Source organism: Ranitomeya variabilis, chromosome 4 (assembly GCF_051348905.1).
Source record: "Ranitomeya variabilis isolate aRanVar5 chromosome 4, aRanVar5.hap1, whole genome shotgun sequence".
In the NCBI taxonomy this organism is placed as follows: Eukaryota; Metazoa; Chordata; class Amphibia; order Anura; family Dendrobatidae; genus Ranitomeya; species Ranitomeya variabilis.
Window position 1 is genome coordinate 155,755,146 of NC_135235.1, and position 25,947 is coordinate 155,781,092.

At 44.5% G+C, this 25,947-nt stretch overlaps 1 protein-coding gene across 1 annotated transcript in view; it reads right to left on the reverse strand.

The window, feature by feature from the left end:
- The window catches only part of CHAT (choline O-acetyltransferase), a 327,907-nt gene that overhangs the window by 104,531 nt on the left and 197,429 nt on the right, over positions 1–25,947 (reverse strand). The window contains exon 9 of the mRNA XM_077259349.1: positions 8,809–8,909. Within this exon, the coding sequence (XP_077115464.1) occupies positions 8,809–8,909 (101 nt within the window). The remainder of the gene's footprint in view (positions 1–8,808; positions 8,910–25,947) is intronic.

A 25,947-nucleotide genomic window follows, 5' to 3' on the forward strand; every position in this document is an offset into this window, starting at 1 on the left:
CATCAAACACGCAGCATTAACTGACCGTGGACACATACCCTAAGTCTTATGATTCAAAGATGGGGAAAGAAATCTGTCAGGAATGCAGGAAAAATATTCTTAATCATGGGTTTTCCTAAGGGTGGGAGGCTGAAGCCTACGCTATGGGATGAAGGTTTTGTAGAAATTAATTAAGTCTGAGAACTGCTGTATTCTGTTTCTGTGTGAAAGACACTAAAGATCTAAAAATCTGATGGGAGAGGCAGTCTAAGCAGCTGTGCGATTGCTTTCTCCTTTCTGTGTTGAGGAATGCTGTCAGTTCTTATCTCCGCTGAAGTCTCGAATAGGAGGGGGCATGTAGCTGCGCTCAAGATTCTCTATATATTCTGTCCTTGGTGTAGTACGCCCTGGGAGATCTGTGTTTTGTTTAAAGCAACTGTATTGAAGGAGAAAGAAATATTGTAAGTTGAAGTTGGAAGTTGAAAGTAAAATATGGTGCCTAGTTTTAGAAGGAAACTTGTAAGTGATTGTTTAGTTATCAGTGTGATTGAAAGGTTGGTAAAAGATTCACCTGCTTCAAGTTGAGTGATTGATATATAGCAAATTGAGGATCAACAGAGGAAGTGAGTTTTGATTCTTTCTGTTATTGTAACGTTGAAAAAGGAAAGCTGTCTACTACTATGACAAAGACTGGATGTTTTGTGGTGCAAGAAGGGACTGAGAAAGTGACTGAGATTAATGTGCCAGAGAGACAAACAATTACAAATTTGGGACAGGGGGTCTCCCTGCTAGATAATATGGTCCCTCCCCAGGAAATTAAGCCTCTTATCCCGACTGTAAGCCCTATGCCCCTTAACCCCAAGGCACCAATATATCCTGGACTGCCGAGAAGTTCTATGGGCGTCTTATGGTAGTATTTAAAGATCTGGGAATACTCACTCCCCAGCCCAGCCATGTCAATTCTCAGACCAAGAGCTTGTTTTAATTGGAGTAGATGATAGACACAATAAACATACTCTTACAAAACCCATTCCTGTGGGACCTTTCCCTGAGGTTACTGTTCAGTTCGTAATCTCTCCCACATGTCCAGTAAATTTACTGGGGGCAGATTTATTATCACAGTTCCTCTCCAGAATACAATTCCTAGATGATGGTCGGATGATTCTTAGGTTACATAACCCTTATGCAGATGAACACAATGAGGAGATCTGTATCCTACACGCCCTTCCCAAGATTATGATGGCCCTGATAGGCCCAGATACACCCCCAATAATGCCTGAGGACCAGTGACTCACCCCATATCTCTCAGAGATACCACCCAAACTCTGGTCAAAAGGGCCAGATTATATAGGGAAATTGCCTGTAGAACCAGTAAAAGTGTTTCACAAACCTGGTGCCCCTTTTCCCAAAGTCCATCAGTACCCTTTGAAACATGATCAGGAGTGAGACCACAAAGGGCAAGTACAAACATTACTCGATAATGGTGCCCTGGTACCCTGTGTTTCCCCATGTAACACGCCCTTTTTTCCTGATAAGAAAAAGACCCCTCCCGGCCAACCCCCTGTGTAGCGGCTGGTACAAGATCTACGGGCAGTTAATGCAGCTACTGTTCTAGAAACTCCGGTGGTGCCTAATCCACATACTCTTTTGTCCCATATACCTCAGGATGCTGCTTGGTTCACAGTCATCGACCTTGCCAATGCCTTCTTCAGCATTCCATTACACCCAGATTGCCAGTTTCTGTTTGCATTCACTTATCAGGGACGACAATTGACATGGACAGTTATGCCACAAGGGGCCCAAAACAGTCCCAATAAGTTTGCAAAAAATATGGGCGAGTGTCTTTTACCCTGGCAGTTAGATCACCCCTATGTCACGCTGCTCCAGTATGTGGATGATCTTTTTTTGGGTGCACAACAGAGCAGGAAGCCATTGCTGCCACTGTTAGCCTCCTCAAGCATCTGGCAGATCTGAACTGTCAGGATTCAGCCTCGAAACTTCAGTTCTGCATTGATCAAGTGATATTTTTGGGTCACTGTCTCCTTCAGGGTGTCAGACACCTCACAAAAGAAAGAAAAATAGCCGTCAGCTCCCTTCCTTTTCCGAAAGATGAGACTGAACTCCAGCGCTTTCTTGGACTATGTACTTATTGTCGTCAGTGGATACCGGATGCATCCCGCATAATGCAACCTCTCTACAATGCCCTGAAAGACGGTATAATGAACTATAAGGAAAGATTACCGGTTTGTATGGAAAGCCTTTATCGTGCCTTCTCTGAGTTAAAGCAGCTTATTGCTTCTGCCCCTGCTAATATATAAAGGGACTCACGGTATGCATTTGGTATTGCTCATGATTTCGGAGCCTTATGGGCCAATCGAGGGTTTATTACTACCGCCGGGACGCCAGTGAAGAATGCTGAAGCTGTTAAAACCCTCATGGACTCAATCAAATTACCTACCCAGGTAGCCATTATCAAGGTCAAAGCACACGGTCCTAGGAACAGTCCACAGACTGTTGGTAACACCTTTGCAGATATGCACGCAAAAGCTGCTGCTCTCCTACCCGTTGAACCGACCATATCAGCTATGGTGACCACACGCTCTCAGCGTAAACAGTTACAAGAAGCACTGTCTCTACAGGAACCTGATGATCTGCGCCAAACTGAGGTTTTCTGCCGGACCACGCGAGACCGCTTAATCACAATGCAGAGAATGCCTCCAAATGAAGAAGTGAAGCAGTGGAAGGCTGATGGAGCACGTATGGACAATGGTCTCTGGAAAAAGGACCAACTTGTGTGTCTCCCTAAGGGGATGTACCCTGCTATTGCCACATGGGCACATGGGCCCACACATCGAGGAAAAAACCAGGCCCTAGCCCTGGTACAAAAATTCTACTGGGCTCCAGGTATTTCTACAGTCTTGACAGCACTCAATTGTGCATGTAACATCTGTCAGACCTGCAATCCCGGTCAACTTCAACGTGTACCCCTGAAGCACCTTGCTAAGCCCAACTATCCTTTCCAAAGGCTCCAGGTGGACCACATCACATTGCCTAAATCTGGAAGGTATGAATATTGTCTGGTGGTTGTCGACATGTTCTCCAGTTGGCCGGAAGCATTCCCCGTTACCAACATGACTGCAAGATCTACAGCAAAGAAACTGGTGATGGAAGTCATATATAGATATGGTGTCCCAGAAATTTTTGAAAGAGACCAAGGCCCGGCTCTTTCTCCTCATGTGTATCAGGAGGTTCTGACAATGCTTGGATCCACTGTAGCCCTCCATACTCCATACCATCCACAATCCAGTGGGAAAGTTGAGAGGCTGAACAGCACACTGAAGGGACAATTGACCAAAGTGATGTAGGAGACTACGGCTCCATGGCCAGAGCTCCTACCCATTGTACTGTACCACAGTCGTACTACCCCTATTGAAAAACATGGCCTGTACCCATATGAGATATTGTTTGGTGCTAGGCCCCCAGTTGCAAATTTCCAGCCTCAGCAGTTGTCAGAGGAAACTGACCGTGCTGTTCAATATGTCATTCAGCTTAGTAAAAATCTTGCTAACACCCATGCTCTAGTTTCTTCTTCCCTTCCAGATTCAGCAGAAACTGACACTTGTTATAGCTTGAAGTCTGGTGATTTTGTGGTTGTGAAAAGGCATGTCAGAAAACACGGACTAGAACCCTTGCATGACGGTCCCTACCAAGTCCTCCTCATTACTCATACATCAGTAAAACTGGAAGGAAGGCCAACATGGATCCACGCATCGCACTGCAAGCTGGTTAAACAGACTAGTGGCAGATAAAGGGGCATAATGCTTAATACTACTGTTGCTGTCCAAAACCAACTCATCATAGTCACTAATCAACATACTGTAGTACTGGATTACTTAGCAGCAGAACAGGGTGGTATGTGTCAGGTTATTGGACCCGCTTGCTGTCATTATATAGATCCCAATAGCACTATGAAGTTAAAGTTAAAGTTAGAGGACATTCAAAGACTCAGAGATCAATATAATAAAGACAATGATTGTAATAGGGACAGTTGGTGGGCAGACACCTTCTCCTTTCTTAATCCAGCCAATTGTTTTAAGGCACTTGGGGGCTGGATAGCTGGAATCTTGAAAAGTTTGTTACACATCGCTGCCTTTATCCTTGTCATGTATGTAATATTAAAACTTGTTCTTTGATGTATTTCTGTATGTATTAGGAGATTCTGCACTAGGACAACTAATGATGATACCAAAAGCGTTGCCATCCCTGCTCTTCTCTACACCGATTTCACAAAGTTACCTGATGAAGATGCTGAAGCCAAGCTCATGGCTACCTTCAAAAGACCTCCTCCACCATCATCAAAAATTGTTATCCGTAAATTGTAGCATACAGGGGGGGCGGGTGCCCCACAACAGCCATGGCCGGTAACATGGCACCAGTCATGTGAAGACCGTACCCCTCAAGCTTATAGCTCGGGATAGTACCTCTGATGCTGCATATTAGTTAACAAAATTTATCTAGGGGGGAATGTGAAGGGTTAAAATAAGAAAAATAAAAGCAGGCTTCATTTTGTGCTTTTCGACTCCATCTTGCTGTTTTGAGATAAATTCTGTTACTGGGTAAAAGTTCATAGTTGTTATGAGACCTTGATTGTTTCAACCTGAACAAGGGGCTTCAGTTTGGGTTGGATGAGGGTTCGTTCAGCCCCAGTGTCCTTGAGGCCTTTAGCGACATGGCCCCCCAAGGTGACGTGCTGCAAGTTTTCATAGACCCTCCCAACCGCCCCAACCACTAAAAAAACTGCTGCATTAGACCCTGGGACCTTGGCTTTGGGGGTTCTTCTGCTTGTCTGGACAATGGACGCTGATATGACCAGTCCGCTTGCAGAAAAAACACTGGCGAAGGTCGGTGTTAGGTCTGGTGCTGTTGGCAACAGGGACAGGGCCTCTGGTGAGTTGGCTGGCAGAGGTACTGGGGTTGGTTGATGGCTTACCCCCTCTCAAGCTGGTGGTGACTGGATTCCGCACTTCCAATTTACAGTTGGCCTCATAGGCGTCAGCAATCTGCACTGCTTTAGCCACGTCTTTGGGCTCTCTGTCCATCACGAACTGTCGCACCTCAGCTGGGCAAAGATGTAAGAACTGGTCTTTGATCATCGAGTCCCGCAGCTGTGCAAAGGTGGTCACTGACAGTCCTTGGGTCCACTGGTCATAGTGGGTCCTGAGTCCATACGCCACATCGTCGCAGCTGTTGTGTGGGCCACGTTGAAGGTTCCAGAACTTTCTACGGTAAACCTCAGGAGTCAGTTGGTACTTCTTTATCAGGGTCTGCTTGATGGCCACCAAGTCACCATCTTGGTCTTGAGAGAGAGCAGCAAATGCCTCCAGAGCTTTGCCTCTTAGCCCTAGGGTCAGGTATCGGGCCCATTCGCCATCCGGCAGCCAATACTGTCTGCAGGCCTTCTCATAGGTCCTCAAAAAAGTGTCCAAGTCCCCGTCCTTTTACATCACAGGAAACTGCTCTGCCCGGGGTTTCGGGAACTGAGTGTTGATGGACTCACTGCTCCACATGGTAGATGGTACGGCTCTGAGTTGGGCCATCTGCAGTTCATGGTCCCTCTGAGCTTGGGCCTCCTGTTCAGCACGCTTTTCCGCTTTCTTGTGGTATTGCTGGATCAGCTGCAGACGTCCATCGCGGTCATCGGCGGGGAGTTGTTCCAAGGCCACCAGCAGGTGGGGGTCCAATCCGCCCCAGTTGAAAGTAGGGCCAGCATTCAGTGGTTGGACCTCTGCTGCAGCACCATTTTCGCTTGTGATGGCTTCTGCTTCCACTGGGCTCTAAGAGTAGTCTTGAGCGGCCTCCCATTGCACCAGATCCGCGACCAGTTGGCTTTTGTTTTTGCCCGCAGAGTCAATCTGTTTTGACATGCACAAGACAGTAAGAGCGTCCTTGGTCTGCTTCTTATAAAAGATTTCTCCCAGCATAGCCATGGTTGCCAAATAAAAGATAGGACAGAAAAAAGAAGAGAAGCCAGGGGTAATCGCAAATACACATGGTATCGTCTCAGGACTAGTAAATACTGAACTCTTTTTCCAAAACATTTTTGTGCAGAGTCCTCTCAAGAACTGTGCAAGTTTTTAGTGAGAGGAATGATTGCTCAAACCAGATCACTAATGTTCTATGATCCCACTGCGCTGCCACCAATATGTCATGAACTGGGATTGTTTGGTTGCCCAGTTCCTTTCTGAAGGGGATTTATCTATATCCCACTTTCCAGTTCTGGTTTGGAACTTGCAGCACTCTGGCGCCCTCCTTACCATCAGGTCAGATAGGGTACTGCACCTAGGATAATTAGTCACCAGCAAGGCTGCCTTACTTTGTACTGGCTAATGGGTACGCTGCAGAGAGGGTGAAATAACTACTCCCACTCAGGCGGGAACAATAAATATCAACGCCATCCGCCGCTTCAAAGTCTCCCAAACGCATAGGACAAATCCGCTACCACCAGCTCCAATTTTTTAATTAATAACGGGTCCGGAGCCAACCCAAATTAGTAGCGTAATTCACTTCAGAGGATGTGATGGTATGTTATAGAGCAAGGGAAAACAAAGCTAGTAATTTTATATATTTTACTCCAAAAAGGTAGGCAGTGTTTACAGAAGGGTAAAAGGATGTTATAAACGAAAACAAGTATCATATGTACAGTACAATTACAAATAAAATGGGATTAATGTTGAAAAAACACTTACAGTTCCTTATGTCATTTCATCTCATGACAGACCATGTGGCTCGGGGGAAGGGCGACATTACAGATGGGTCTCACAGCTAGACCCTAGACAAAAGACTAGTGAAGACTGATGTCTCACTCACTTATCTCCATGCCCAAAACCAAGGCACTCCCTCTGTGGTGACCTCACTCAGAGGCTGAATACTCCTCTTTTTTAGGGTTATGACAAGCCATTTCTATACTTAACTCGCTGTATGAACCTCGTAGAAGAATGACACAATGATAGTGATGCTCACCACGTCATGGAGGTTCCTTTAAGTATAAACACAGAGTAGATATATGACCAGCTTACGGAGAAATCCGTTCCTTGCATTTCGTTGGGTTTAGATCCTAGTGATTTCAGTGAGTTATAGATTTCTTGGTGGACATTCGGAATATGTAACTTTTATATATCTATCCCTGATCGGTGCCATTATACATACACATTTCAAGAACAAAGGAGTCCCATGCGGTTTGAAAGTTGCTGTACCAGTTATAGATGGTATCAGGCAGGAGGGGGGATGAGGGGTTTAGAATTACATGCAGGCATGTGAGAAGGAGAGCTTTCTAGGCAGTGTGAAGAGGGGGGTCTCTGGGGGAAAACCACAGCTGCTGCGTGTGTCACACTAGCAGAGAGATGCACCAGCTCAGTGTATATTTATGACAGTATATAAACATCCTCCAAGAGCAACTTCTCCTAACCATGCTGGAACAATTCAGTGATGATCATTGCTTTTTCCACCATGATGGAGCACTATGTCATAAGTCAAAAATGATAACCAAATGGCTCGGCGAGCAAAACATTGAAATTTTGGGTCTATGGCTTCCCGATCTCAATCCTTAAAAAGTGGATGGACAAACAACACAGAAATTGTGATAAACTCCAATCAATGATTAGACAAGTATGGGCTGTCATCAGTCAGGATTAAGGCTCAGAAGCTGAAATAGGAGAGATACTGTATGAGAGATGTGCAACTGTCCTCACCTCCCGACATTCTCAGTTTTTTTCAATTAGTCTTGCTAGCCAAAAAAATTAGGTGAGGAGATTCGTAGGTCTCCTGACCTGAGGACACAGATTACTGACCTGGCTGATGGACCGGATTCTTGCAAGTCGATTTGCCCATTACTAAAAATAACTGATTATCTCTTATTTAAAATATTATACTAAAATATTTAAAATTGTGTTACAAGATATATAGATAGCATAAAATACTACCATGCCCCTTTATGCAAAGTAACTCCATGTTTCAGGCGTACAGGCTTTTAAGTATTTAACTGGTGACATTTTCATTTGTCTTCTGTTAAATTTAAGGACCTTGATGAGCAGCAAGTGATGATTTACAGACATCATCATGTAATATAACAAATAATAAACTTATTAATGTAAAGCATTGCAGCACCATGCCATTCAATAAAAGAAAAAAAAAACAATATCATCCGCAATGAAATACATGTTAAAGGGGTTATCTGCAAACTTATGAATCCCCCAATCACACGCACTATGTTCTATGGAGATTTTCTGGTTTCCTACCTGGGATCAGAAGGTATATATGAGTTATACATACTCCCGGACAGTGGCCACGGCCTTGCTTCCATACACATAGAGTGAGGCTGCGCACTCTAGTTGGCCACACTCACTGGCCAGCCTCCTCCCTAGACGAGGCACGGCCTTGCCCATTGCAAGTGTATGAAGCGAGGCCGTGCCCATTGGCCAAGTGTATGTATAACTCCTACATACCCTCCAGTACTGGGTCTGAAACTGGCGAATCTCCGCAGCGCACACTGCATGCAGCGGGGAGATTCATAAGTCTGCAGTCACAAAAAGTTAATACAGACTTATTGATTTGGACTGGACAACCCTTTTAATGTTGCAGCAAAAATGTTTTCAACTGTAAAAATAAAAAAATCCTGTTACTTAACACTTGGGCTAATATTCCAGGTCTTTTGAACAGATCTAAATGAACAAAAGCAAATGTAAAACACATATCCTTAAGAAAAATTCAGTGTAAAGTATAGTATTAACTTCACTTCTAGAATAAAAGATGACAGACATGGTGTAAACTCACATGTATTTGAGCAGGTGTTCAGTGCATTGCACAAGCACTATTCCATCAAAGGGTGAATGTTCACATATGGTTCCACAAACGCCATCTCTGCCCACAACAAACTAAAGAATGAGAAAAGAAAATAACAAGTGAAGTGCATTGTGGTAGCAAATCCCATAAAGTATCAGCGTGGTCTGTACCAATTCATTACAACCATTATTTTAAATAGCTGCTTTTCTGATTGATATTTGATTGCTGTGGGTCTGAAAAGCATAAGGAAATTATGGAATATACAGTTGTGCTCAAAAGTTTAAATACCCCAGCAGAATTTTTGCTTTCTTGGCCCTTTTTCAGAGAATATGAATGATAGCCAAAACTTTTTCTCCACTCATGGTTAGTGGTTGGGTGAAGCCATTTATTGTCAATATACTGTGTTTTCTCTTTTTAAATAATAATGACAACCATCCAAATGACCCTGGCCAAAAGTTTACATACTCCATGTCTTGATACCGTGTATTGCTCCTTTAACATCAATGACAGCTTGAAGTCTTTTGTGGTAGTTGTGGATGAGGTTCTTTATTTTCTCACATGGTAAAGCTGCCTGCTCTTCTTGGCAAAAGCCTCCAGTTCCTGTAAATTCCTAGGCTGTCTAGCATGAACTGCGCGAACTGAGATCTCTCCAGAGTGGCTCAATGATATTGAGGTTAGGAGACTGAGATGGCCACTCCAGAACCTTCACTTTGTTTGTTTTGCTGTAGCCAATGACAGGTCGATGTCACGGGAGACCTAGGTAGGATATAGCTAATAACCCGGGCCCCTGCGATTTCCCTCAGACTAGGGAAACCCTGACTGACCCTCTACCCAGAGTTTACACTGATGGTGTGCATGTCTGAGCCTCCACCCTCACCCTATCTCCTGTTTCAACCCTAGGCTGAAACCACCACCCAGTGAAGAGATATCACTCCAATACCCACAGTTAGCACAGACAAGGATAAAGTAAAAATAAGCTCCACGCCGCAGTCACTCAGGAATACACTAAAGTGCAAAGGGCAACACAAATACAAATATGGGAAGGAGAAAATAAGACAAAGGGAAATACACCACCAGCAACGATACTCCAACTACTAGCTCACCACTCCAGACCGAGATAACAATGCACAAGACAGAAGCTATAATCGGCGAAGCCCAATGTTCAGGAGAACTATTTAAAGGCAGTGGGCATGGCCCAGCTTCCAATCCGAGCACCAGGTAAATTAACCCTGGACCAGCTAGATAAAATCTAGCCGACGCCAATGAGCGCATAGTGGACAAAAGCGGAATTACTGCTGTCTGTCGGACGACCTGGTCTGAACAGCGTCCGACATGACAGTACCCCGCCTTCTACAAGGGACCCCAGGGCCCTCACGAATTATAGGACCCGGCTTGTCCGGATGGCGGCGGTGAAACAATCTGACCAGTCGATCCGCATGAACGTCCAAGGCTGGTACCCAGGACCTTTCCTCAGGCCCATAACCATGCCAGTGTACCAAGTACTGTAAAGTGCGGCGCACTACACGAGAGTCAACCACCTTGGAGACTTCAAATTCCAAGTTACCATCCACCAAGACTGGAGAAGGCATTGGTGTCGCGTCCACAAGACCCACCACCTTCTTTAACAACGATCTGTGGAACACGTTGTGTATTTTATACACCGTAGGAAGCTCCAACCGGTACGCTACTGGGTTAATGACATCGGCGACCCTAAATGGACCAATAAACCGTGGACCCAATTTAAGGGATGGTATTTTGAGTCTTATGTTTTTTGTGGATAACCACACCCAGTCATCCACACTCAGGTCCGGACCTGGCACACGCCTACTGTCAGCCACACATTTGTACCTAGCACCCACACTCAACAGGCGCTGTTTAACTCTCCTCCAGACTGATGATAGTTGTGCTCCTAACTGGTCTTCCTCCGGGACACCGGAAAAGCCCCCCTGACTCAAAGTACAAAATTGAGGATGAAGCCCGTAAACACAAAAAAACGGAGACTCCCCAGACGACTCCTGGCGGTGATTATTGATGGCAAACTCAGCCAAAGGAAGGAACTTCGACCACTCCTCCTGGTTATCCGAAAAAAAGCAGCGTAAGTACTGTTCCAAATTTTGGTTCATACGCTCGGTCTGACCATTTGACTGAGGATGAAACGCCGAAGAATGAGACAACTTGATCCCCAGCCGTGAACAAAATGCTTTCCAAAATTTTGCCACAAACTGAGACCCCCTATCAGAAACGATGTCAGACGGAACCCCATGAAGTCTGACCACCTCCTGCACAAATACCTGAGCCAGAGTCTTAGCGTTAGGCAACGAAGGCAAAGACACAAAATGCAACATTTTTGAGAAACGATCAACAATCACCAAGATGACCGTGTTCCCAGCTGAGGAGGGCAAGTCAGTGATAAAATCCATGGAGATTTCCGTCCATGGCTTACTAGGTACCTCGAGAGGAAGTAGTGTGCCAACAGGACGGGAGCGGGGCGTCTTAGTCCTAGCGCACGTGGTGCAAGCCGACACGTATGAGACCACGTCCTGTCGGATCTTGGGCCACCAAAACCGACGTGACACCAACTCCAAAGTACCCCTAACCCCTGGATGGCCAGCCAGGACAGTATCATAATGCTCCGCCAAAGCCTTTAAGCGGAGATGAAGCAGTACAAACGTTTTGTTGATGGGAAGCTCAGATGGTACCTCCTCCTAGGCCTCGGCAATCTCAGCCTCAACCTCGGTAGTGAGAGCCGAAACCACAACACCCTTTTGGAGGATGGGTACTGGATCTTCCCGAGGCTCTCCCCCAAGAAAACACCTGGACAGAGCATCCGCCTTAGTGTTTTTAGAACCAGGTCTGTAAGTGACAACAAAGTTGAACCGCGTGAAAAACAATGCCCAGCGAGCGTGCCTGGGAGACAGACGCTTGGCAGACTCCAAATAAAGCAAATTCTTATGGTCGGTAATAACAGTAACCTGATGAACCGACCCCTCCAAGAAGTGTCGCCATTCCTCAAAGGCCAATTTGATTGCCAACAACTCTCCATTGCCGATATCGTAGTTACGTTCGGCGGGCGACAGTTTCTTGGAAAAATAGGCGCATGGACGCAAACCGCTCAAGGATGAGCCTTGTGACAGCACCGCCCCCACACCAACCTCAGACGCATCGACTTCCACAACAAAAGGTTTCGATACATCTGGCTGCACAAGAATGGGAGCCGAAACAAACCTGTTCTTAAGAGATTCGAATGCACACACAGCAGCCTCAGGCCAAATGGAGAAATTGGTACCCTTTTTAGTCATGTCAGTTAGCGGTTTAGCAATAATAGAAAAATCCTTGATAAACTTCCTATAGTAGTTAGAAAACCCAAGAAACCGCTGGAGTGCTTTTAGGTTATCAGGCCGTTCCCAATGCAACACCTCTTGCACCTTAGCGGCGTCCATTTTAAAACCAGAAGCAGACACAATATAGCCCAAGAAAGGCAACTCCTGTACCGAAAATACACATTTCTCCAGTTTTGCATATAGCTTATTCTCTCTGAGAAGCTGTAACACCTGCCTGACATGATCTAAATGCGTATCACGGTCGCAAGAATATATGAGGATGTCATCTAGGTACACAATAACGAATTTCCCCAAAACATGCGAGAACACATCATTTATGAAATGTTGAAACACTGCAGGTGCGTTTGTCAATCCAAATGACATCACCAAATTTTCAAAATGACCCTCAGGGGTATTAAAAGCCGTCTTCCACTCATCACCTTGACGGACTCTTATGAGGTTGTACGCCCCCCTGAGGTCAAGCTTGGTAAACCACTTAGCACCTGCCACCTGGTTGAACAAATCTGGTATCAATGGCATAGGGTACGGATCACGAATCGTAATCTGGTTTAACTCCCTGAAATCCAGACACGGCCGTAGTCCACCATCTTTCTTCTTAACGAAGAAGAACCCTGCTGCCACAGGTGAGGATGAAGGCCTGATGTGCCCTTTGCTCAAACTTTCAGCAATGTAATCTTTTAGCGCTTGTCTCTCCGGACCGGAGATGTTAAACATCCTTGCTTTAGGCAATTTAGCCCCTGGTTTAAACCTGATGGTACAGTCATAGGAGCGATGTGGTGGCAACTCTGAACAACCCTTCTCAGAGAACACATCCACAAAATCCAGAAGTGACTCAGGAACGCTTGAAGTCACAGCAGCAACACATGTTGCCAAGCAATTCTCCTGACAGAAATCACTCCACTGAATTATGTCCTTAGTTTTCCAGTCGATCACCGGGTTGTGTGTAGACAACCATGGAAAACCCAGAACCAATTGTGCCGGAAGACTCTTGAGCACCTTACATGTAACCTGCTCGAAATGAAGAACCCCAATGTGGAGTTTAACCTCAGCCACAAACTCAGTAATCTCCCCCTGTGGGAGAGGATCAGAATTGATGGTGACCACGCGGATAGGATGAGGCAGTCTTTCGATCCTAAAACCAGCAGTGCGCGCAAACTCCTCATCAATGAGATTTGTGGCAGAACCACTATCCACAAAAGCAGTGATTGGCAGCTCTCTGCCAGCGACAACAACTTTGGCAGGGAGCATGCACTGAAAAACCATCATGGAGGATATACATAAGCTCAGATTGGACTCCTCCACACCCTCTGAGCTTAGAAGTCTTTCCGCCGTTGCGTTTTTCTCAGGCAACAGAGGACAGATATTAATAAAATGACCAGTTTTACCGCAGAAAAAACAGGCTCCCTGCTTCCTGAGAACAGGAGCACGATGCTTAACATGTGATACCCCTGCGATTTGCATAGGTTCCGTGGGCTCACCTGCAGCAACCTCACGTGAACCTAAACCTCTTCCCACATGCTCTCCCAAACGCAAATGGTGATCAATGCAGACAACAAGACTCATAGCGGAATCTAGTGAAGTAGGGGTCTCGTACATCAGGAGGGCTTTTTTAACCCTATCAGAAACTCCATGAATAAAGTGACTCCGCAGCGGGGAATCATTCCATTGAGTGTCGACCGCCCAGCGGCGAAATTCAGAACAGTAATCCTCTGCAACACGCTCCCCCTGGTGAATAGTGCGTATCTTAGATTCTGCTAGCGCCATTCTGTCAGGGTCATCGTAAATATGTGCAAGAGCAGAAAAAAAACTCTCCACTGAGTTAAATGCAGCAGAATCAGATGGCAAAGAAAACACCCATGCTTGTGGATCTCCGCTTAATAATGACAACACCAGGCCCACACGCTGAGCCTCATTACCGGAGATCGGACGCATGCAAAAATACAGTTTGCAAGCTTCACGAAAAGTAACAAATTTATTGCGTTCCCCAGGAAACTTAGGCTCAGCAACTTTATCTGTAACACCGGCTTGCACATTAGATACTGCTAGTCCCTGTTGCTGCACTGCCCCCCTCAACTCAGTGACCTGTAGGAACAGCGCCCTCAACTAGCGGGTTATGGAAATCATGGGATCCATGGAAATAATGTTGGCCGATTATAATGTCACGGGAGACCTAAGTAGGATATAGCTAATAACCCGGGCCCCTGCGATTTCCCTCAGACTAGGGAAACCCTGACAGACCCTCTACCCAGAGTTTACACTGATGGTGTGCATGTCTGAGCCTCCACCCTCGCCCTATCTCCTGTTTCAACCCTCGGCTGAAACCACCACCCAGTGAAGAGATATCACTCCAATATCCACAGTTAGCACAGACAAGGATAAAGTAAAAATAAGCTCCACGCTGCAGTCACTCAGGAATACGCTAAAGTGCAAAGGGCAACACAAATACAAATATGGGAAGGAGAAAATAAGACAAAGGGAAATACACCACCAGCAACGATACTCCAACTACTAGCTCACCACTCGAGACCGAGATAACAATACACAAGAGAGAAGCTATAATCGGCGACGCCCAATGTTCAGGAGAACTATTTAAAGGCACTGGGCATGGCCCAGCTTCCAATCCGAGCACCAGGTAAATTAACCCCGGACCAGCTAGATAAAATCTAGCCGACTCCAATGAGCGCATAGTGGACAAAAGCGGAATTACCGCTGTCTGTCGGACGACCTGGTCTGAACAGCGTCCGAGATGACAGTCGACTTGGCCTTGTTTTGGCCTTGTTGACCTCTCTCCAAATGTAACATCTATAGTTGTGGCCCAAAAGTTCAATTTTGGTCTCATCACTCCAAATTACCTTGTTACACAAGTTTTGAGGCTTGTCTCTGTGCTGTTTTGCATATTGTAGGCAAGATACTTTGTGGCATTTGCACGGTAATGGCTTTCTTCTGGCAACTTGACCATGCAGCCCATTTTTCTTCAAGTGCCTCCTTATTGTGCATATTGAAACAGCCACACTGCTAGTTTTCTGGGAGTCCAGTATTTCAGCTGATGTTGTTTGTGTTTTTTTCTTTGCATTCCGAACAATTTTCCTGGCAGTTGTAGACAACATTTTTGTTGGTCTACCTGACCGTGGTTTTGTTTTTACAGAGCCCCTGATTTTCCATTTCTTAATCAGAGTTTGAATGCTACTGACTGGCATTATCAATTCCTTGGATATCATTTTGTATCCCCTTCTTGTTTTACACAGTTAAACTATCTTTTTCATAGATCCGTTGACAATTCTTTTGCTTTCCCCATGACTCACAATCCAGAAACATCAGTGGCTGGATGAAAGATGCCAGAGTCTGTCTGGATCCTAGAAACTCACTCAGCTTTATATTCACACACTGATTACAAGTAAACAGGTCACAGTCTACCTTTTGTAGTCATTCAAACCCATTTGTGTAAACTTCTGTGCATGTTATCAGGCCAAAATCACCAGGGTATGTAAACTTTTGATAAGGGTCATTTGAATGTTTTGGGTTGTCATTATGATTTAAAAAGTGAAAACACGGTAGTTTGACAATAAATGGCTTCACCCAACCACTAACCATGATTGGAGAAAAAGTTTTGGTGTTATCATTCATATTCTCTGAAAAAAGGCTTAGAAAGCAAAAATTCTGCCTGGGTATGTAAACTTTTGAGCACAACTGTACAAAATAGCCAAAGTTAATTGCAGATCGACTGAGTCAAGGTGAGTTTCCAATGGATGCCACCTGCTAAGAGATTCTGATTTGCTTTTGGTTATATTCTTCTGTTTTCTGCCAACCTAAAATTGTCTCCTAAATTCTGTCAAGATTCAAATGATGAATAAAATGCTATTTGTGTATTTATTTATTTACTTATTACTGTTCTGGGCCCAATTGAATTTAGTGTAATTTAATTTTTTTTATTCTTGATCATTTTCAAAATGTGTGAAACTCTTGCAAGAAATATATCATTTTCCACAATGAGCTGTTGAACAAATTGTGTGGGTGTGTGTCTCTCCCCGAGAGTGAAGATTGATGTTCTACAGTTATGGTATTTATGTCTTGTATATTAGGCTCAATGTTTGAGGATGAAAAAACACATACCAAATTAATACTGCTGTGTTTCACTGTCTCCTTTCTCATTGAGGTCCAATCATTGCCAATAAATGGTCCTTCAGTGATTGCAGAACATTTATTACTCTGTTTGCTGTCAGCTTGATTTTATGTTTTTGGATGGTAAGACAGCGTAGTAATGAATAGCTTTGTACTTTAATATTACTAAATTACTTTCAGGTGAGGAGAGATTATAAAAAGGAAATCATTTTTTTAATTTGCAGTATTGTAAGGATTTCCAAAATAAGTATAGATATTTTAACCCCTTAATTATTATTATGTATTATTATAGTGCCAATTGTTCCATGGCGCTTCACATGTGAAAAGGGGTAAACATAAAAAACAAAAAAATGAGTAATTTTAAACAATACAAGTCACGACTGGTACAGGAGGAGAGAGGACCCTGACTGCGAGGGCTCACAATCTACAAGGGATGGGTGAGGATACAGTAGGTGAGGGTAGAGCTGGTCGTGCAGTGGTTTGGTCGACTGGTGATTACTGCAGGTTGTAGGCTTGCCGGAAGAGGTGGGTCTTCAGGTTCTTTTTGAAGGTTTCGATGGTAGGTGAGAGTCTGATATGTTGTGGTAGAGAGTTCCAGAGTAGGGGTGATACGCGTGAGAAATCTTGCATGTGATTGTGGGAAGAGGGGAGTAGAGAAGGAAATCTTGTGAGGATCAGAGGTTGCGTGCAGTTAAGTACCGGGAGATGAGGTCACAGATGTATGGAGGAGACATATGGAGACATAAGGAGAGGTATGGAGGTTGTGGATGGCTTTGTATGTCACGGTTAGCGTTTTGAACTGGAATTTTTATGTAATGGGGAGCCAGTGCAGGGATTGACAGAGGGGAGAGGCCGGGGAATGGCGGGGGGACAGGTGGATTAGTCGAGCAGCAGAGTTTAGAATAGATTGGAGGGGTGCTAGAGTGTTAGAGGGGAGGCCACAGAGCAGGAGGTTGCAGTAGTCAAGGCGGGAGATGATGAGGGCATGGACTAGGGTTTTTGCAGATTCTTGGTTGAGGAATGTACGGATCCGTTAAATAGTTTTGAGTTAAAGTTGTCAGGAAGTGGGAAGGGCTTGGATATGTGGTTTGAAAGAAAGATCAGTGTCAAGGATTACCCCGAGGCAGCGAGCTTGAGGGACAGGGGAAAGTGGACAGCCATTTAGTATAATGGATAGGTCTGCTGGGGGGTCGAGTGGGATTAGGGAAAGATGATTAATTCCGTTTTGTCCATATTATGTTTTAGAAATCTAGCGGAGAAGAAGGATGAAATAGCAGACAGACATTGTGGGATTCTGGTTACTAGGGAGGTGATATTTGGATATCTTAATGCTATTTGACGTACATATCTATCATAAGCACATGTCACTTAGTGTTTCACGGCTGATATAGTATAGCACAGCTTCTGCACTGTTGGGTTACGTATAGCTCCTATTGTAAGTACTAGGATCAGCATTCTCGCCGACTCCAGCAGTTTAACCCTTCATACACCGCTGTGAGTAGTGACAGTGGCACATGAGAAGTTTGACAAAAGGAATGCACTTCCCCTGTCGGCCCATTGGAACCCGTGCAGCGTAATCGCGAGGTGCCTACTGATTGCTATTGCAACCAGAGACATGACAACATACACTGCAGCCTATCAGATCCCATTGGAGATGAAGGCTGACTAGCACCAACAGGATAGTGTAATCACAGCAGTACAAAAGTAGTGTTTTGCTAATACAATCATAAGGGCTAATAAATATTGTAATTAACCCCTTCAAGACATTGCCCTTTTTCTGCTTTGCGTTTTCGTTTTTCGCTCCCTCCTTCCCAGAGCCATAACTTTTTTATTATTCCATCAATATGGCCATGTTAGGGCTTGTTTTTTGCAGGCAAGTTGTACTTTTGAATGACATAATTGGTTTTAGCATGTCGTGTACTAGAAAACGGGAAAAAAAATCCAAGTGTGGTGAAATTGCAAAAAAGTGCAATCCCACACTTGTTTTTTGTTTGGCTTTTTTGCTAGGTTCACTAAATGCTAAAACTGACCTGCCATTATGATTCCCCAGGTCATTATAAATTTAAAGGCACCAACATGTCTAGGTTATGTTTTATCTAAGTGGTAAAAAAAAATTCCAAACTTTTCTAAAAAAAAAAAAAAAAATTGTGCAATTTTCCAATACCAGTAATGTCTCCATTTTTCGTAATCTGGGTTCAGTTAGGGCTTATTTTTTGCGTGCCGAGCTGATATTTTTAATGATACCATTTTGGTGCAGATACTTTCATTTGATCACCCGTCATTACATTTTAATGCAATGTCGTGGCAACCAAAAAAACGCTAATTCTGGTGTTTAAATTTTTTTTCTCGCTACGCTGTTTATTGATCAGGTTAATCCTTTTCTTTTTGATAGGGTGATTCTGAATGCGCGATACCAAATATGTGTAGGTTTAATTTTTTTATTGCTTTATTTTGAATGGGGCAAAAGATTTAAGCTTTTATTTTTTTTTATTTTTTTCATATTTTTTTAAACTTTTTTTTTTTTACTGTTGCAATGCTTCAATAGCCTCCATGGGAGGCTAGAAGATTGCACAACTCGATTGGCTCTGCTACATTGGCACAATCCTCAGATCGCCCCTATTTAGTAGATTTACTGCATTGCTATGAGTGTTGTGAATTCTGTTCTCGAGCTCCCTCCTGTGGTTATGAATGGTACTTCGGCGAGTTCTGTTCATGGACTCCCTCTTGTGGCTGTGAGTGGAGCTGCTGGTTCTGAGATTCATTCTCCAGCTGATCTCGTTGAGGCCTTGGCTGGCTGCTCTATTTAACTCCACTCAGATCGTTATTTGATGCCAGCTGTCAATGTCCTAGTACTGGTTCAGTTCTCTTGGATCTTTCAGATGACCTGTCTACTTCAGCAAAAGCTAAGTCCCTGCTAGCTTATTTGTTACCACTGTTTTTTGTCCAGCTTGCTATTATGATTTTATCCTGTTAGCTGGAAGCTCTGGATGCAGAGTGGCACCACCGCGCCGTGAGTCGGTGCGGTGGTTTCTTTTGCACACTCTGCGTGGTTTTTTGTTAGTTTTTATGCTGACCGCAAAGATACCTTTTCTATCCTCAGTCTGTTTAGTTAAGGCTGGCCTCCTTTGCTGAAACCTATTTCATTCCTGTGTTTGTGACTTCCATCTTAACTCACAGTCAATATATGTGGGGGGCTGCCTATTTCTTTGGGGAATTTCTCTGAGGCAAGGTAGGCTGTATTTTCTATCTTTAGGGGTAGTTAGCTCTTAGGCTGTGAAGAGGCGTCTAGGCAGAGTCAGGACAGCTCCACGGCTATTTCTAGTTGTTGTGATAGGATTAGGACTTGCGGTCAGCAGAGCTCCCACTTCCCAGAGCTCGTCCTGTAATACTAGTTTGCTCATCTGGTCATTTCTAGTGCTCCTAACCACCAGTTCGATCATAACAGTACAGCTGGCCCGCAAAGTGTTAATGCATCTCAATAGAGGGATAAGAGAAGTTCTGAGACCATTTTTTTTTTTCCTCTGCAGTGTGTTTTGTTTCTCTTTTCCCCTAAATCTCTGGGTGGTTCAGGACACAGGTGTAGATATGGACATTCAAGGTCTGTCCTCTTGTGTGGATCAACTCACTGCAAGGGTACAAGGCATTCAAGATTATGTAGTTCAGAACCCGATGTTAGAACCCAGAATTCCAATTCCTGATTTGTTTTCTGGGGATAGATCTAAGTTCCTGAATTTCAAAAATAATTGTAGACTGTTTTTTGCTTTGAAACCCCGCTCCTCTGGTGACCCCATTCAGCAAGTAAAAATCATTATTTCTTTGCTGCGTGGCGACCCTCAAGACTGGGCATTTTCCCTTGCACCAGGAGATCCTGCATTGCGTAATGTAGATGCGTTTTTTCTGGCGCTTGGATTGCTTTATGATGAACCAGATTCAGTGGATCAGGCGGAGAAAATTTTGCTGGCTTTGTGTCAGGGTCAGGATGAAGCGGAGGTATATTGTCAGAAGTTTAGAAAGTGGTCTGTGCTTACTCAGGGGAATGAATGTGCCCTGGCGGCAATTTTCAGAAAGGGTCTTTCTGAAGCCCTTAAGGATGTTATGGTGGGATTCCCCATGCCTGCTGGTCTGAATGAGTCTATGTCCTTGGCCATTCAGATCGATCGACGCTTACGTGAGCGCAAAAATGTGCACCATTTGGCGGTGTTTTCTGAGCAGAGGCCTGAGCCTATGCAATGTGACAGGACCTTGACCAGAGCTGAACGGCAAGAGTACAGACGTCAGAATGGGCTGTGTTTTTACTGTGGTGACTCCACTCATGCTATCTCTGATTGTCCTAAGCGCACTAAACGGTTCGCTAGGTCTGCCACCATTGGTACAGTACAGCCAAAATTTCTTTTGTCCGTTACTCTGATTTGCTCTTTGTCGTCCTATTCTGTTATGGCATTTGTGGATTCAGGCGCTGCCCTGAATTTGATGGACTTGGAGTTTGCCAGGCGCTGTGGTTTTTTCTTGGAGCCCTTACAGTATCCTATTCCATTGAGAGGAATTGATGCTACACCTTTGGCCAAGAATAAGCCTCAGTACTGGACTCAATTGACCATGTGCATGGCTCCTGCACATCAGGAGGATATTCGCTTTTTGGTGTTGCATAATCTGCATGATGTGGTCGTTTTGGGTTTGCCATGGCTACAGGTCCATAATCCAGTATTGGATTGGAAATCAATGTCTGTATCCAGCTGGGGTTGTCAAGGGGTACATGGGGATATCCCATTGTTGTCTATTTCGTCTTCCCATCCTTCTGAAGTCCCTGAGTTCTTGTCAGATTACCGGGATGTATTTGATGAGCCCAAATCCAGTGCCCTACCTCCTCATAGGGATTGCGATTGTGCTAATAATTTGATTCCTGGTAGTAAGTTTCCGAAGGGCCGACTGTTCAATTTATCTGTGCCAGAACACGCTGCAATGCGGAGTTATATAAAGGAGTCCTTGGAGAAAGGGCATATTCGCCCGTCGTCATCACTGTTGGGAGCAGGGTTCTTTTTTGTGGCCAAGAAGGATGGTTCTCTGAGACCTTGTGTAGATTACCGCCTTCTCAATAAAATCACCGTCAAATTTCAGTACCCTTTGCCGCTACTGTCTGATTTGTTTGCTCGGATTAAGGGGGATAGCTGGTTCACCAAGATAGATCTTCGAGGGGCGTATAATCTTGTGCGTATTAAACGGGGCGACGAATGGAAAACAGCATTTAATACGCCCGAGGGCCATTTTGAGTACTTGGTGATGCCATTCGGGCTTTCTAATGCTCCATCTGTGTTTCAGTCCTTTATGCATGACATCTTCCGAAAGTACCTGGATAGATTCATGATTGTATATTTGGATGATATTTTGGTCTTTTTGGACGATTGGGAGTCTCATGTGAAGCAGGTCAGAATGGTGTTCCAGGTCCTTCGTGCTAATTCCTTGTTTGTGAAGGGGTCTAAATGTCTCTTTGGAGTTCAGAAGGTTTCATTTTTGGGTTTCATTTTTTCCCCTTCTGCTATCGAGATGGACCCTGTTAAAGTTCAGGCCATTTATGATTGGACTCAGCCTACTTCTGTGAAGAGCCTTCAGAAATTCCTGGGCTTTGCTAATTTTTACCGTCGCTTCATCGCTAATTTTTCTAGTGTTGTTAAACCATTGACTGATTTGACCAAGAAAGGTGCTGATGTGGTCAATTGGTCCTCTGCGGCCGTTGAGGCTTTTCAGGAGCTGAAGCGTCGTTTTTCTTCTGCCCCTGTGTTGTGTCAGCCAGATGTTTCGCTCCCGTTTCAGGTCGAGGTGGATGCTTCTGAGATTGGAGCAGGGGCTGTTTTGTCTCAAAGAGATTCTGATGGCTCTGTGATGAAACCATGTGCTTTCTTTTCTAGAAAGTTTTCGCCTGCTGAGCACAATTATGATGTGGGCAATCGAGAATTGTTGGCTATGAAGTGGGCGTTTGAGTGGCGACATTGGCTTGAAGGAGCCAAGCATCGCGTAGTGGTCTTGACGGATCACAAGAATCTGACTTATCTCGAGTCTGCCAAGCGGTTGAATCCTAGACAGGCTCGATGGTCGCTGTTTTTCTCCCGCTTCAATTTTGTGGTTTCGTACCTTCCGGGTTCTAAGAATGTGAAGGCTGATGCCCTTTCAAGGAGTTTTGTGCCTGATTCTCCGGGAGTTCCTGAGCCGGCTGGTATTCTCAAAGAGGGGGTAATTTTGTCTGCCATCTCCCCTGATTTGCGGCGGGTGCTGCAGGAGTTTCAGGCTGATAGACCTGACCGTTTCCAGCGGAGAAGCTGTTTGTCCCTGATAGATGGACTAGTAGAGTTATCTCTGAGGTTCATTGTTCGGTGTTGGCTGGTCATCCTGGAATCTTTGGTACCAGAGATTTGGTGGCTAGATCCTTTTGGTGGCCTTCCTTGTCACGAGATGTGCATTCTTTTGTGCAGTCCTGTGGGACTTGTGCTCGGGCTAAGCCCTGCTGTTCTCGTGCCGGTGGGTTGCTTTTGCCCTTGCCAGTCCCGAAAAGGCCCTGGACGCATATTTCCATGGATTTTATTTCGGATCTCCCTGTCTCTCAGAGGATGTCAGTTATCTGGGTGGTTTGTGATCGCTTCTCTAAGATGGTCCATTTGGTACCTTTGTCTAAATTGCCTTCCTCCTCTGATTTGGTTCCATTGTTTTTCCAGCATGTGGTTCGTTTACATGGCATTCCGGAGAACATTGTGTCAGACAGAGGTTCCCAGTTTGTTTCAAGATTTTGGCGGTCCTTTTGTGCTAAGGTGGGCATTGATTTGTCTTTTTCTTCAGCTTTCCATCCTCAGACAAATGGCCAAACCGAACGAACCAATCAGACTTTGGAAACATATCTGAGATGCTTTGTTTCTGCTGATCAGGATGATTGGGTGTCCTTTTTGCCTTTGGCTGAGTTCTCCCTTAATAATCGGGCCAGCTCGGCCACTTTGGTTTCGCCTTTTTTCTGTAATTCTGGTTTCCACCCTCGTTTTTCTTCAGGGCAGGTTGAGCCTTCGGACTGTCCTGGTGTGGATTCTGTGGTGGACAGGTTGCAGCGAATTTTGACTCACGTAGTGGACAATTTGACATTGTCCCAGGAGAAGGCTCAACGTTTCGCTAACCGCCATCGCTGTGTTGGTCCCCGACTTCGTGTTGGGGATTTGGTTTGGTTGTCGTCTCGTTTTGTTCCTATGAAGGTTTCGTCTCCTAAGTTTAAGCCTCGTTTCATTGGTCCTTATAAGATTTCTGAAATTCTTAATCCTGTGTCATTTCGTTTGGACCTTCCAGCTTCTTTCTCCATCCATAATGTGTTCCATAGGTCGTTATTGCGGAGATATGTGGCTGCTATGGTTCCCTCCGTTGATCCTCCTGCCCCGGTGTTGGTTGAGGGGGAGTTGGAGTATGTGGTGGAGAAGATTTTGGATTCACGTATTTCGAGAAGGAAACTTCAGTACCTAGTCAAGTGGAAGGGTTATGGTCAGGAGGATAATTCCTGGGTGGTTGCCTCTGATGTTCATGCTGCCGATCTTGTTCGTGCCTTTCATTTGGCTCGTCCGGATCGGCCTGGAGGCTCTGGTGAGTGTTCGGTGACCCCTCCTCAAGGGGGGGGTACTGTTGTGAATTCTGTTCTTGAGCTCCCTCCTGTGGTTATGAATGGTACTTCGGCGAGTTCTGTTCATGGACTCCCTCTGGTGGCTGTGAGTGGAGCTGCTGGTTCTGAGATTCATTCTCAAGCTGATCTCCTTGAGGCCTTGGCTGGCTACTCTATTTAACTCCACTCAGATCGTTATTTGATGCCAGCTGTCAATGTCCTAGTACTGGTTCAGTTCTCTTGGATCTTTCAGATGACCTGTCTACTTCAGCAAAAGCTAAGTCCCTGCTAGCTTATTTGTTACCACTGTTTTTTGTCCAGCTTGCTATTATGATTTTATCCTGTTAGCTGGAAGCTCTGGATGCAGAGTGGCACCACCGCGCCGTGAGTCGGTGCGGTGGTTTCTTTTGCACACTCTGCGTGGTTTTTTGTTAGTTTTTATGCTGACTGCAAAGATACCTTTTCTATCCTCAGTCTGTTTAGTTAAGGCTGGCCTCCTTTGCTGAAACCTATTTCATTCCTGTGTTTGTGACTTCCATCTTAACTCACAGTCAATATATGTGGGGGGCTGCCTATTTCTTTGGGGAATTTCTCTGAGGCAAGGTAGGCTGTATTTTCTATCTTTAGGGGTAGTTAGCTCTTAGGCTGTGAAGAGGCATCTAGGCAGAGTCAGGAACGCTCCACGGCTATTTCTAGTTGTTGTGATAGGATTAGGACTTGCGGTCAGCAGAGCTCCCACTTCCCAGAGCTCGTCCTGTAATAATAGTTTGCTCATCTGGTCATTTCTAGTGCTTTTAACCACCAGTTCGATCATAACGTATGAGCGCTGACCCCAGCAATCCGGCATCAACAACCATAGAGGTCTCAAGGAGTCCTCTGGTTGTTATGCCGACGCATCGCTGACCCCCGATCATGTGACGGAGGTCAGCGATGCATTCATTTCCAGCCCGATGGCCGGAAACGGTAGTTAAATGCCGCTGTGAGCATTTGACAGCAGCGTTTAACTAGTTAATGGTGGGTGAATGCGATTCCAACCGCTGTTATTGCGGGCACATGTCAGTTGTTCAAAACAGCTGTCATGTCCTGGCTTTGATGCGGGCTCACCGCCGGAGCCCGCATCAAAGCAGGGGATCTGACCTCTGCCGTACTAGTACGGCGGAGGTTGGTTAGGGGTTAAAAAAAATATTCTTTTAAGTATTAAGAAAGAAAAAAAAAAAGTAAAATCATCCCAAAAACAAGTTAACCCAAAAAACAACATGTCATACAGCTCTGTAAATGAAAAACTGAAAAAGTTAAGACTGGTTCTCAGATTTTAAAAAATACATATTTATATACATAAATAAATGTATACTAGAGGGTATCTAAAAGAAAAAAACATTCATCTTCTGGAGAGTACTAGCATTTCTAGTACAGGCTTCTCACATTAGGTGAATGTTTGCCGAACCTTTGAGTCAGCCGACATTGTTTTTGAAGGTTACATTTGACTCCAGTGATTATTTTTTTCAATGACTCTTTCAGTCTTTCTTCCATTTTGTGATGGTTGATTTATGCAACATACAGCTAGAAAGTTTTTTTCCTACTGAGAAAAAAAGTATCAGCAACATTTGTTGTGAGCCACGAATTTTGCTTGAACTTGTTTCATTCCCAGTTCCTCCATTAACCCCTTAGTGACAGGCAAATTTTTAAAATCTGACCAGTGTCACTTTATGTGTTAATAACTCTGGAACGCTTCGACAAATCCCAGTGATTTGTGTTTTTTCATGGCACATTATACTTTATGATAATGGTAAATATAGGTTGATATGTTTTGTGTTTATTTATAAAAAATATCAGAAATTTGACAAAAATGTAAAAAAATTTGCAATTTTCAAACTTTGAATTATTATCCCTTTAATCCAGATAGTCATACCACAGAAAAACATTAATAAACAATATTTCCCTCATGCCTGCTTTACATCAGCACCATTTGTAAAATGTTATGTTATTTTGTTAGCGTTTTAGGAGGTTTAAAAATATAAGAACAATTTTTCATTTTTTCATAGAAATTTA